Below are 14,621 nucleotides of genomic sequence, written 5' to 3' on the forward strand. Positions count from 1 at the left end.
CGCGACGCACCGCTGGACGTGGAGGCAGCCACGTGATGTGCCTGGCCTCCAGCCGCGCGCGCCCTTTTTTTTTCTCTGCTTGGGACATGCCGCTCGACGTACGTGCGTGTGCGGTGGCATGCGGACCTAGCGTGCATGCGATCGCGCCGGTGATCGCAGGGTGTGCGCAGGGAGCCGTCTCAGATGCTGGATGCGTGCTCGAAGAAGCGGCCTCCTTGCTCCTGCGATCGGACGCGGAAGCGTGGGCTCGTGTCGCAGTCGCTTTCCGGCCGTGCCTGCTGGAGCTCGTGGCCCGCACATGGGAGCATGCTCACGCGGTACACGCCCTCGCATACTTGATCGGTGCCTTTGAAGAAATCTACACACTGCTCGAGGCCTTCCTCCGGCGCCATTATGCTCACGGCCTACCCATGGACGAGGCGCATCTCGTGTCGCTCTGGCGCATGCTCCGCGCCGCGCCGCACCTCGCACACACGCTGCAATGGCCCTCTTCTACTCTGTACTGCGTGTTTGCGTCGCGCGAGCACGCCACGGCGACACGCTGCCTTGCGATTGAGTGCTACGCTGCCCAAGAGCATCTCTCGAACGCCGCCCGCGATGCTCTCCGTGACGCTTGGATCGGCGACGCCCCTGCTCTACTCACCCATATGGACGTGCGCACGATGCCTGTGCACGAACAGCAGCGCATCGATGCTATATGGCGCGCATGCGAGGCCTGCCCTCTGACGCCGACCGACGCGCCCGTCCCGCTCGAGTCCGTGTCGTCTAGCCTCAGCTTGTTGGGCGACATGATCGTCGATGCGCCGCCATGCACGGACGACGGCTCGGATCCTTTTATATGCACATCCGGTGCGCTGGACGCGATCCAGCGCGTGCTTTTGCACGTCACGCTTCGCCTGCCCGTGCTCCTGTCGGGTCCCCCCGCCTCGGGCAAGACCCATTTGCTCACCTACCTCGCTACGCGCCTGGCGCGCACGGAGCACGGCATGCCGCCGTACCTGTCTATTCCCCTGGGCGACCAGTCAGGCGTCGATGCGAAAGCGCTGATCGGCTCGTACGTATCGAGCACCACGAGGCCAGGCACGTTTGAGTTTGTCGAAGGCGCCTTGACACGCGCCGTACGCGCCGGCATGTGGGTCATTCTCGAAGACCTGGACAAGGCATCGACCGATGTGCTGAGTGTCATTGCGCCCCTCGCTGAGGCTCTCGGCCCGACGAAGGCCATGGGCACGCGCCCTGTCCTCGACTTGGGCGCGCGAGGACGTATCGAGGCCGCGCCTGGCTTTGCGCTCCTCGCGACGCGAAGCACACGGACCGGCGCGGCACGGCCCATGTTCTTGTCCAGTGAGCACTGGGGCGAGGTGCGACTCGCGCCGCCACGTACCGAGGATGTGCTGGCGATCCTGCGTGGCCGATGTCCGTCCCTTCGTGCACTGCCGTCCCACGAATGTGCGTGCCTTGTCCAGGCATGGTACGACGCGATCGAGGCCTCACAGCGAGCGCCGTCGTCCGTCCGCCAACCGACGCTACGTGAGCTCGTGCAGTGGTGTGCACGACTGGACGCGATGCATGCCGCCAGCCTGTTAAATAACCCCGTCGTTCAGGACGCACTCTTTCTCGATGCATGCGACGTCTTTTTGGCGTCGTTCGCTGATACCTCCACCCCTGTCGCACAGAGCATGGCGAGCGCTCTGAGCAAGGCGCTGCACATGTCGTCGGAGCGCGCATCGTACGCCATGCGCGAGCGCGTGCCGGATCTAGCTCTCGGTCATGCAGGACACGTGCGAGTAGGCCGCGTATCGCTCGATCGGCTCGTGCCGGGCGCGCCGACGCTGCAGCGCTATGCGCTCACGCGCTCGACACTAGCATCGATGGAGCGTGTAGCGGCGTGCATTGCTCACGCGGAGCCAGCCCTGCTGGTGGGCGAAACAGGCACAGGTAAAACCACCATGGTGCAGACGCTGGCATCGCTGGTCGGCCAGCCGATCACGGTGATCAATTTGAGCCAGCAGACGGAAAGTGGCGACCTGCTCGGCGCGTTCAAACCACTCGATCCCAAGCGCCAGGCCGCCGATATCCACAATGCCTGGACACGTCTCTTTGAGCGCACATTCTCGCTCAAGCGAAATGGCGCGTATCTGGACGCGGAGCGCAAGGCGTTTTTCGCCGGCAAGTGGTCGCGACTCGCGAAGCTTTGGTCCGAGTCATGCCGCCTGGCCCAGCGTGAATTGGCCGCGCAGAGCGACGCACGCAAGAAGCGGCGCACAGACGGCACACTCGATGCGTCATGGCGCGATCTGCTCGAGCGCGTCACGTCTTTTACGGCCATGTTTGCGTCCGGGCAGCGCCGCCACTTTGCGTTCTCGTTCGTGGAAGGGCCGCTTGTGCGCGCTGTGCGCCAAGGACACTGGATCCTGCTCGATGAAATCAACCTCGCGTCGCCCGAGACGCTCGATTGCCTCGCGCCGTTGCTGCAGTCGCGCCATGGCAGCATCGTGCTCACCGAACGCGGCGACCTCACACCGGTGCCACGCCATGCGCAGTTCCGCTTGTTTGCGTGTATGAATCCAGCGACGGATGTCGGCAAGCGCGACTTGCCACCGAGCGTGCGCGCCCGCTTCACCGAGGTGTATGTGCCGAGTCCTGACGCTGATCGCGACGCGCTGACGAGTATCGTGAGTCAGTACATCGGCCAGGAGGCCGTGAGCGACAAGTCGGCGATCCTCGATGTGGCGGAGTGGTACACGGCTGTCCGCCACGCTGCTATGCGCCACGAGCTGGCCGACGGCGCGAATCAGCGGCCGCATTACTCCGTACGCACGCTCGCACGCGCCCTGACCTTTGCTGCGACGCTCGCGCCGTCGTATGGCTTACGCCGTGCCTTGGCCGAGGGCGTGCAGATGTCGTTCGGTATGCTGCTGGACGCGCCCAGTGCACTTGCCTTCTCGAATCTTGTGCAGCGCCATCTGCTCTCGCATACCAAGGACCGGCGCATCCACGCGTCGTTCGTGCCGCCTGCGCCGCATTCCCATGCCATTCAGGTCGGTGCTTTTTGGCTCGAGACCGGACCGGTGCCGTCCGATGACGCGCCTGATTACGTCCTGACACCCAGCGTCGAGGCCAAAATCGGCGCATTGGCCCGCGCATTGGTCACGCGGCAGAGTCCCGTGCTCATTCAGGGCCCGACCAGTGCAGGCAAGACCAGCGCCGTGGAATACCTCGCCCGCCGCACGGGGCATCGGTTCGTGCGCATCAACAACCACGAGCACACCGACGTCCAAGAATACCTGGGCGCGTACGCTTCCAATGCCGAGGGCCAGCTTGTCTTCACCGAGGGCCTACTCGTCACCGCCCTGCGCCGTGGCGACTGGCTCGTGCTGGACGAGCTGAATCTGGCGCCGACGGATGTGCTGGAAGCGCTGAATCGTCTTCTGGACGACAACCGCGAGCTGCTCATTCCTGAGACCGGCGAAATCGTCAAGCCGCACCCCCACTTTATGCTGTTCGCGACGCAGAACCCGCCCGGTGCGTACGCTGGCCGCAAAATGCTAAGTCGCGCCTTCCGGAACCGCTTTGTCGAACTGCACTTTGACGACGTGCCTCAGTCGGAATTGGCCTCCATCCTCACCACACGGTGTGCGATCCCTCCCTCGTGGGCTGACAAGATCGTCGCCGTGTTTGCTGAGCTGCAGCGCCGTCGCGAGTCTGGCCGTGTGTTTGAGAAGCATGCCTTTGCTACGCTGCGTGACCTGTTTCGTTGGGGCATGCGCGGCGCCGATGGGTACCAGCAGCTCGCTGAGACAGGGTACATGCTCCTGGCCGAGCGCACGCGACATGCGCGCGATGCCGAGACAGTGCGCGATGTGCTGCAGCAGGTCATGCGCGTTCACATCGATCCGGAGGCGCTCTATGACCGCGCCGATACCCTCGCAGCGCAGCTGGGCCCTGAACGACTGGCTGCGCTGCAGAGCGCCGCGCAGCATCACCGCATCGTGTGGACGTCGGCGATGCGCCGCTTGGTTTGTCTCACGGCGGCGGCCTTACAGCAGAACGAGCCGGTGCTGCTCGTCGGTGAAACAGGCGCGGGAAAAACGTCGGTATGCGACATTGTGGCCACGGCCTTCGGTCGGCCCTTGCACTCGTTCAACTGTCACCAAAACACAGACAGCGCCGATCTGCTCGGTGGACAGCGCCCCCTCCGGAATCGCGCCGCACTCGCTTCCGAAGCTCGCGTCACAGCCACCCCGCTGCTGGGCGCACCGCTGGACGACGTGCCGCTCGAGCAAGTGGCCGCTCAGCTGCGCTCGCTCGAGCCGTCCGAGGCCCGCGATCACGCTCTTGCTCTCACGCAGCAGGCGCTCGCTTTGTTTACGTGGTGCGATGGCCCCCTCGTTGAGGCCATGCGCCATGGAGACATGCTGCTGCTCGATGAAATTTCCCTCGCTGATGACAGTGTGCTCGAGCGCCTCAACTCCGTGCTGGAGCGTGAGCGAACGCTCGTCCTGGCCGAAAAGGCCGGCACGGACGTTGTGATGACCGCATCGGAGGGATTCCAAATCCTGGCCACGATGAATCCCGGTGGCGATTACGGCAAGAAGGAACTGAGTCCGGCGCTGCGCAATCGATTCACGGAAATTTACGTCCCGCCTGTCGAGCGTACGGAGGACCAGGCTGCGATTATCAACGCGATTCTGCCTGCCTCTCTGCATGCATGGACGCCACCGATGCTGTCGTATGTGCAGTGGTTCGCTCACCGCCTGGGCGGTCACGACCACACGGGCCTAGGTGTGCGTGATCTGGTGGGATGGGCCATGTTTGTGCGAGACGTGTGCGAGCGCGGCATTTTGCCGCCGCCTCTCGCGTTTGCGCATGGCGCGGCCCTCACGATCATCGATGCCCTTGGCACGCTGCCAGCCACGGCGGCTATGACGCAGGCGGGACTGCACGCGCTGCGCATGCAGTGCTACCAGCAAGTCAATGCCATGATTGAGCCAGCGCACTTGGATCCGTTGGATCCAGCCTATCGCGCCGTCCAAGACACGCCCGAGGCTCTGTATGTCGGACCGTTTGCGATGCCCAAGGGCCCTGCGGCCGTGACGCGTCCGCCCTTCCTCCTCCAGGCGGCCACGACGGCCGACAATGCGTTGCGTGTGCTGCGCGCATGCACGATCCGTGGCCGGAGCGTGCTTCTCGAGGGCAGTCCCGGTGCCGGCAAAACGTCGCTGATCACGAGTCTCGCGGCCATGACGGGCCATGAACTTGTGCGTATCAACCTGTCGGAGCAGACCGAGTTGGTGGACCTATTCGGTGGCGAGCTGCCTGTCGAGCACGGTCGTCCCGGCGAGTTTGCATGGCGACCTGCCGCCTTCCTCGATGCGATGCAGCGCGGTGCATGGGTCCTGCTGGATGAAATGAACCTTGCATCGCAGACGGTCCTGGAAGGTCTGAACTCGTGCTTGGATCACCGCGGCTCGGTCTACGTCCCCGACATCGGACGCACGTTTACCAAGCACCCAGACTTTCGCCTCTTTGCCGCCCAGAATCCCCAGCACCAGGGCGGAGCTCGAAAAGGCCTGCCGAAATCGCTGCTGAACCGATTCATCAAGGTCTATGTGGCCGAGCTGCAAGATGCCGATATCCGCGTGATTTGCGAGCAGCTGTACCCCGACGCTGCACCGTACCTCGATGCCATGGTATCATTCCATGCCGCGCTTCACAAGGCCACCCAGGACGGCACAGTCGGACGGCACGGTGCGCCATGGGAACTCAATCTGCGCGACCAGCTACGATGGCTCCAAGTCATGCACGCCGACCTCGGCCTCAGTATGGCTGAGCCGCTCGATGCACTGCGGTGCCTGTACCTTGCGCGTTTCCGTACGCCACAGGATCGCCAAGCTGTGGCAGAGCTGTTTGCTACACATTTCGGCGACGCAGGGCACGCGCTGCGTATGCCGCACGCGCTCGTTTCGCCGACAGATGCGCTGCTGGGCCACGTCCACCTGTCGCGAGCAGGTCCTGTGGCCTCGGCATCCACACAGCTTCTACTCCCTTCTCAGCTCGCATGCCTAGAGGGTATGGCGGTCAGTGTGCGTCTGGGACTCTTGACTATCATCACAGGCCACGCCGGCACAGGCAAATCGTCGGTCGTGCGCACCATGGCTGCGTTGGCGGGCATGCATCTCGACGAAGTTCGTCTCAGCTCGGCGAGCGACACGATGGATGTGCTTGGCTCGTTTGAGCAGTATGACCCTGCGTACGCACAGCGCCATGCGGCACAAGCCCTGGATCAATGCAGGCGTGCGATCCAAGCACGCTCTCACTTGAGCGACGGCGCTGCCCTCGAGGCCTTGGATGCATGCAGACGTTGCTTGCCGCATGACCTTGCTCAAGCCGCACAGTACCTCGCTCCGTTCGCCACGACGGACGAAGCTGCCTCCCTCCACGCCATGATCGAGCAGCTCCAAGGACCGCCCCCTTCAGGCGGCCAGTTTGCGTGGATCGACGGACCCCTCGTCCGCGCGGCCAAGCAGGGCCACTGGGTCCTCCTCGATCATGCGAATCTCTGTGCAGCGTCGGTCCTTGACCGCCTCAACTCCCTCTTTGAGCCGGGCGGCAGCCTCGTTCTCAGCGAGCGCGGCATGGTCGATGGAGGTGTGCCGCACATCGTGCCTCACCCCGCGTTCCGTGTCTTTATGACCGTCGACCCCCGGCACGGTGAGCTCAGTCGCGCGATGCGAAATCGCGGCATGGAGCTATGGCTCGATGCCCTCGACCTCGATCGGCTCACTCCGTTTGCGCGCTCGCTGTGTGCCCACGGCACGCTGGTCGAACGGGCCGTGCAAGCCCATGCGGCACGTCGAGGCGTGCCCACCGAAAGCGCACCTCTCAGCTCGGAGCCCAGCGTACGTGCTGCCTCAGCGCATGCTGTGCTGAAGGAGGCCGGCATGCCCGGTGCCGCCTTCGTCGCTGCATGCTTGCAGGACGAGACCCTCGCCGAGGCCGCTCACATCTACGCTGCTCAAGCGCTCACACCCGCAGAGCGTGCTCTTGTACAGCATGTGAACGTGGATCTGCCTTCTGGTGCTTCCAAGGGCTCTTTGCTCCCCCTTGATGCGCGCCGTCATCCTGATATGCGCACATGCGATGATATCGAGCCTCGTGCCGTGGAACTGCTGGTGCGTTGCCATATGCGTACCGCCTCTCTGGCTGCGCCTCCGCCGGGATCCTTGCTGTGGCAGGTGCAGGACGATGTACACCAGGTGCCCATGCTCATCCAATCCATGCCCGCCTTCCTCGAGGCCTGTATCCACGTCGCACAAACGGCGGCGTCGTCCACCAACGGCGGCGTCTTGGCTCAGGCCGGTACATTGCTGGACCTCGTCTCGTTTTTGGAAAGCGCGCTGCACCACACGGACCTGGACTATTCGCTCGTGCACGTCATGCTCCGCTCGATTCGGACGGCCGTCTCGGAGCTTGCGCAGCGGCAAGTAGCCGTGCCTGCGTCGCTCGTCTCGCTGATGCGAACGATGCAACAAGCACCTCGCGCGACACACACAGGGGTCGCCATGCAGGCGCTGTGGATGCGGACGCTGCCCCATGTGCCGCCGCCCATGCTGCCGCATATCACGGCTCTCGAGGCCACGTACATGACGCAGACACTGTCGCCCTCGCAGGCACGCACCGTTCTGCAGGTCCTAGCGACGCTATATGTGTGCAATGCCTCGTGGACAGAGGAGCAGTGCCGCGATCTTGCTCGACTTGCACAGGAACTGTGCGCCTTGCCGAGCCCGACGCACACTACGTCCTGGCCGTATGTGGCGCGTGTCCTGCCCGTCTTGCTGTGGACCCTCGCCTCATGCCGCGATGCGCGTCTTTCCCAACTCGTGTCGTTGTGGTCCGCCTACCCGAGTGTGCCTGCTCCATTGGTGGTCGGGACGCAGCTGTGTGCGTGGTCGCCGACCACGACCGTATCGCCCATGCTCCAGATGCGCTGGCCTCGTGCTTTTTGGTACGCACCAGATGGCTCCTTCAGCGTGGATGCACCGGGTGCGCATGCCTTGCACCGTGCCGTGATTCTCCCAGCCGTGTTGGACGCCGTGCACGTCGACCGCATAGCCTTGTCGGCATGGCCATCGTACGATGCGCATCTCCATGATTTGGCCACATCTATCGCTACTGCGTGCGTGCCGGCTCAAGCGCATCGACTCACCCTACTCCGTGACATGCTGCACACTTTTACGATGTTCCTGTCGGAAGCGCTCGTCGAGGCGCTTCAAAGCTCCTTGTCACCAGACATGCACGCGGACGTAGATGGACTGCATGAAGCTGTGCAGGCTCACGACTATGTGCGCATCGCCCACATGGTTCGTACCCTCTGTCGGCGATGCGAGGCCGATGCTTCCTGGCACTCGGCCCTACAAGCATGGCTCCAGCACCTCGCGCATGCCCATGACTGTCTCAGTGCGCACAAAGGTATCACAGAGCTCGGCAGGGCCTGGGTGCAGCTGGCCTTGTGGACTCTGCACATCTACATCCCTGACGTGCCACTCGATCCTGTGGCCGAGGCGCATGCAAAGCACTCGTTCGGCATGTCCATCCACGCGCGTCTGTCACGCCAAGCGCATGTCGAAGAAGCGGCCGAAACGTTCCGGTCAGGCGGCTGTGTCAATGCCGTGGTGCAGCAGCTACAAACAGCCATGTCCGACGTCCTGGCCCGCCTCGAAAGCTCCCGACATACCCGCGTCACTCGCCCTCCTGCCACGGCCCTCCTACACCGCTTGCACGGCGAATTGTCCGGCTTCGCATCGCAGGTCCTAGCACCAGCCCGCGTTGAGCGCCTCGTATCGCGCATGTCAGCGTCAGACTCTACGGCCATCGCCGAAGAGGCTTCGCTGCAGTCGTCGCTGCATGCCTTTGAGCACCGCTTGTGGCGCCACTACGTCGACTTGCACGACCTGACGGCGCCCGTCCTTGTGGCTCTCGAGCAGATGCGGCTCGGCTTGCGCCTGTGTCTCCCAACATCCCCTGTACCCGGGCGCACAGAACGCCTCGCCTCGGCCGCCACGCGTTTTCCCTCTTCGAATGCGGCCCAAACGCTCCTCATCGATGCTGCCGAGCCCCGTGCCGTGTCGACGGCGGTGCCCGAGCTGCTCCTGGTGCTGGCATGCGCGGCCTACGAAGTACAGACGACGCACTCACGCGCGGCCATCCAAGCTGTGTACACAGCCTATGAGCAGCTGTACATCTTGTGGGCGCAGCAGCGCGAGTCAGACCGTGAAAAAGCAGAGGCAGAGGCCCAGCTGTTCACGTTCAAGGACGAGGATGCCTCCGAGGAACAGGCGCGCCTAGATGCTGAAATACGCGCCTTGTTCCCCGTCTATGACGATGTACTCGAGACCCAGGCTCGTATGCCGAGCTCGTCAGACACTCCCCGCCTCGACGAGCACGTCATGCTACGTGTGCTAGACTTGCACATGGCACTGTTCCCAAGCGCCATGGCGCGCTCGACTCAACGCTCCATGCCGAGCGTACCTGACATGCTGGTCCAGGCGACCGACTCGCTGCTCCGCACCTCTGCGCCTCTCGTGTCATCCATGCCGATGGAGATGGATCGGACCGCCGCATTCCAGCTAGCTCGTATCGCTCGTCGTCGCGCACCGCCGACGCGCTCGACGAACTTTTACCATGATGCTCAGCCGCTAGAAATCGCACGTTTGATGCCGATTCTCGAGCGACTGCGTGCGCGCGCCACAGAGTTACTGCACGCGATACCCGAGCAAGTGCAATTGCAGCAGCTCGTGGAACGCTGTGACCGCATCGCCATGCTCGACGTCGCCAGTCCCGTCGCCAAGGGTCTAGCTGCTGTCGAGCTTTTGCTGACGCACGTCGACGATTGGCAGACGTACGCGAGTCGCGATACTTCGCTGCAGGCACACGCCACAGAGCTGACGAATCTCGTGGTCGAATGGCGCCGACTCGAACTGCACAGCTGGAAGACCCTTCTGGACGACGAGGCAGCGCGAGAAGAAGCGTCTGTGGCGCCGTGGTTCTTTTCGCTCTACGAAGCTCTCACGCGCGCGTCACACGGCCCTTCCGCGCCAGAGCTCGTCGAGCTACTCGATACCTTCGTGCGTGGTAGTACGGCCGGCCAACTGAGCACGCGCCTGGCTCTGCTAGACTCGTTCAGCATGTTCCGCGGTCCCTCCCACCTGCAGTCCATTTTGCACAACACTGCAGCTTACTATGCTCAGTTCGTGCCGGCCATCGAAGCTCATCTGTCTCAGCAGCGCGACATGCTTGATCGCGAAGTCGCCGATTTCGTCAAATTGGCAACGTGGCGCGACGTGAACGTATATGCCCTGAAGCAAAGTGCACAAAAGACACATGCGTACTTGCACAAGTCGCTGCGCAAGTTCCGTGATATTCTACGTCAGCCCGCCGATCCTCTCCTGGCATCCAAGGCAGATGTCCGACCCGCGATCGCCGTGCGGCCGCTTCTGGGACCGGCCTATGTACCGTGTGACGTCGTTCCTGAAACGGCGTCTGATACGTACACACCCAGTGCTTTCCACGCAACTCGGCCACCTCACTTGCAAGACATGAAGCGTACTATCCTGCACCTCTCAGAGCTCAGCACACACACTCTTCTGCCCCAGCTCGAATCGCAACGGTACTTGGATGTGGTGGATATGGGCACAACGATCCTCGAGACAGCCGATGCCTTGGCCCAACAGACTCCCAGCGTTGCGAATGAAGGCAACATGAAACTCATAAAGAGTCTGGCCACGCAGAAACGGCGCGCTTGGACCGATCTCATCAAGGCGCTTCGTTTCATGGGCCTCTCCCCCTTTGTCACAGCCGAGCTTCTCGCGCACAATCGAGACCCCATGCACGTGTATGGCGTAGCACCGCTTTCGTCCTCGCATACCGCTCTAGGCTTGGACGCTGTGTCGCAGTACTATGCCGCAATGTTAGCCCAAGCCGAGCGACTCCGTCTTGCATCCCAGTCTCCGAAAGGCGACGTCCCCGATCTCGTCCGTGGCATCGCGATCGTGGAGCACATCGTGCAACTCTGTCTGCGTGTTCGACAGCGCCTATCCAACATGCTTCAGGGCGCTCGTGATGTATGGGCTCTGGCGCAGCGTCTTGGCCAGCTTCAAGGCAATCTGGTTAGTATGGACCAGACTTTCGTGCTACATGTCCAAGGTCGAGCGCACGACTTTGCTCGTCTTTTGCGTGGCCTGGATGAATATATGGCATCTCTGCCGATGCATCAGCAAGTATCACCTCTGCCCACCTCGCCTGACTTGGCACCTGTCCAATCTTTGCAGACACGCGTTCGCGAATTGCACGCTCAGCTAGAAGCCCTCGCTTCTGCCTTGTCAGACTCGGGCATCACACTTTGCACGGAACAAGAGTTCGACATGGTCGCCACCAGCACACACGTCTTACAAGATGCGCAGAAGGTATTCGAACAACTGGCTGATACACCCTCACTCACGCTCTTGGCCGTGCCTATGCGCGATTGGCTAGAGACAATCAGCACGCCGATAGCGTGCCATACTCGCGAGGAGGATGCAGCTTCCGTCCAGTCACTGTCCGACAAAGTGTGCTCGTCGATGTTGGTCATCGCCCAAGAACTACACAAGCAGCCCACGCCAGTGCAGGGCGGAGACGCTTTGCCCGAACGCTGGTTCGTGGACGAAGTCTCCAAGCTCCATGATATCGATCGCATTCTCCGACCACAAGCCGTGGCAGGCGCTATTCGCGACGCCATGGCCACGGCAGGAACAGGACCCGTCACCATGACATGTGTACAGGACATGAACAAGTTCCTGGCACCATATACCCAATGGCTGTGGACACACATGTCTTGCGTTTCGCTGTGGAACCGGTCCATGATGCGTTTGACGCTCGTACTCAGTGTGCTCATGACGTCACTCGCTACCCAAGGTTTCTGTCAGCCTCCTGAAGAAAGTCAAGGCGAAGACGACCAAGATGCCGAGGGCGGCGATCAGCTCGAAGGTGGCACTGGGCTGGGTGACGGTACTGGTGCGAAGGATGTGTCAGATACGCTCCAAGATGACGAAAATATGGAGGAGCTCGAGAAGGAGGATCAAGCGGAGGATGACGAGCCAGAGGCGACGAAAGGCGAGGATAAGGCACGTGAAATGGACGATATGGATGGTGACGTGCACAGTGTCGATGGAGAACAAGGCGAAGAAGCTGATGACGACGGCGAGGAGCAAGAGCAAGACGTGGAAGACGAAGTGGGCGATATAGATCCCCTGGATCCTGACGCCGTGGACGAAAAGATGTGGGGCGACGAGCCTGAGAACGAAAAGCAGGGCGAGTCGGAAGCACAGGGCGGCGCAGAAGACGACCGCGAACAAGCGGGTGATAGAAACGAGGCGCAGCAGCGCGAAGAGGGCGACGCTCAAGATCAAGCTGAGGAAGAAGAGCAGCAAGATGAACACTCTGGCGACAACGATGCCGACGAAGAAGCCGAAGTCGAAGACATGCCTGAACTCAATGAAGGACTTGGTCGCGAGCTCGATCAGGAAGCCAAAGAACAAGATATGCAGCTAGGTGATCTTGATTTGGGCGAGCAAGACGAAGACGAGGAAGACAACGACATGCAAGACGATGAAAATCTTTCTCTGCCAGAGGGTGACATCGACGAGAAAGAAGATGAGACAGCCAACTTTGACGAACACGATACCCAGGAAACTCGAATGGACACGGATGAGCATGACGTGCATGAGGGTGAGGAGCAGAATCGTGACGAGCAAGCGTCCGAGAAAGACCGTGAAGAGGGCTCGGAGGAACAAGCATCTGATCCGCCTGATCCCGAGCCAAAGACTAGGGAGGATGAAGAAAAAATAGACGAGGTCAAATCCTCGGGCGACAAGCCCCAAAATGCTCGTGCGCCGCCGCCGATGCCAATGGACCAGCATCAGCATGAAACGCTGGGTGAGAAAGACTCGGATCCGATGGACTTCGATGCAACTCATGAAGGTGGCGGCGAAGACACCGGCGGTGCAGCCGGGCAACAAGATCGGGCCAAAGGCGAAGCGGGCCAAGCAGATGGCTCGTCGGCTACACAAGACCAGGGCGCTCACCAAGATGCAAACGAGCAAGCTGCACAGGGCACAGGAGACGAAGAAAAGTCCGAAGCGCAACCAAACCCTACGCAGAGCATTGCCGATTCGCTTGATCAGTTCCGCCGAGACGTGGAATCTATTCGCGAGGCGACACAGCACGACCAAGATGCAGCCATGAAAGACGGCGGTGTTCCTGAATCTAGTGACATGGAACACGTGGCGCATGACGATGATGCTGATGCCCAGGCTCTTGGCACGGCCGATGAACAACAAGCCCAAGCTATGAAGCAACTAAGTATGGACGATGACAACGCAGCAGGAGAAACCTTGGCGATGCCAGAACAGGACCAGGACATGGACATGCCAGACTCTTCCGCACCTCCCGATCTTCCCGAACCCGAAGGCTCGGGCTCACAGCCCCGTGGAGCCCGTGAAGGTGCTATGATGGCCTCTGACGTGTTGAATAACCACGGCACAGAGGGTGACAATGATCTTCCTAAGGAAGAAGAGGATGAAGAACACATGGAGCCTATTGCAGATGAACAGCGTGTCGAGGCTGACCAGCACGTCGCCGAAGAGCTAGAAGAATTCCGTACATTCGATGCCGATGCGAATCGCGCGTCAGAGCTGTGGCGTTCTTACTCGGCGCTCACATCCGACTTGGCATTCGGCTTATGTGAACAGCTGCGACTCATTCTCGCGCCAACGCTTGCCACGCGTCTAAATGGCGATTACCGCACAGGCAAACGCCTTAACATGCGTAAGATTATTCCGTTCATCGCAAGTGACTTCGCCAAGGACAAGATCTGGCTGCGGCGTACCAAGCCTTCTGCCCGCGAGTATCAAGTCTTACTGGCCATGGACGACAGCAAAAGTATGGCTGAGAGCCGCAATATTCACCTAGCGTACCAGACACTTGCGCTCGTGTCTGGTGCACTGACCCGGCTCGAGATTGGTGATATTGGTATTTGCCGCTTTGGCTCGCAGATGGACATGCTTCATGACTTTGGTTCGACAACCTTTACAGATCGCCATGGCGGTCAAATCCTCCAGCGCTTGCGATTCCAGCAAACTCGTACGGATATGTTTGCATTGCTTGAGCAAAGCATGCGTGTGCTCCGCAGGGCAAGAGAGCAGCATGCCTCAGCTTCTGCAGCTGATTTGTGGCAGCTCGAGATTATCATTTCTGATGGCGTATGTCAAGACCACGCCAAGCTCAAGGCACTTCTGCGCCGTGCGGCAGAGGAGCGCATCATGATCGTGTTTGTGATTGTGGACGCATGCGACGAATCAGCTCCAGCCGATACCCATCAAGCACAGCGTAGCTCGATTCTCGCGATGAACCAGGTCAACTACCACATGGACGCTGCTGGCAAGTTGCAGCTGGAGATGAAGCACTACATTGATACCTTCCCCTTTGACTACTATGTCATCGTGCGTGATGTGCAGTCCCTCCCTCAGGTACTTGCCACTACACTATGCCAGTGGGCGGAGCGGATTCGTGATGCCTAATGTACG

At 61.2% G+C, this 14,621-nt stretch overlaps 1 protein-coding gene across 1 annotated transcript; it reads left to right on the forward strand.

The window, feature by feature from the left end:
- Positions 1-86: 86 nt before the first annotated feature.
- Positions 87-14,615, forward strand: MRET_0958 (midasin; the record flags this gene model as incomplete). The annotated part of the gene is made up of 1 exon (XM_027627585.1): positions 87-14,615. One exon carries the CDS (start codon positions 87-89, stop codon positions 14,613-14,615), a length of 14,529 nt encoding a protein of 4,842 aa, XP_027483681.1.
- Positions 14,616-14,621: the final 6 nt, after the last annotated feature.

The sequence above is a fragment of the Malassezia restricta genome, chromosome II (genome assembly GCF_003290485.1).
Source record: "Malassezia restricta chromosome II, complete sequence".
Lineage (NCBI taxonomy): Eukaryota > Fungi > Basidiomycota > Malasseziomycetes > Malasseziales > Malasseziaceae > Malassezia > Malassezia restricta.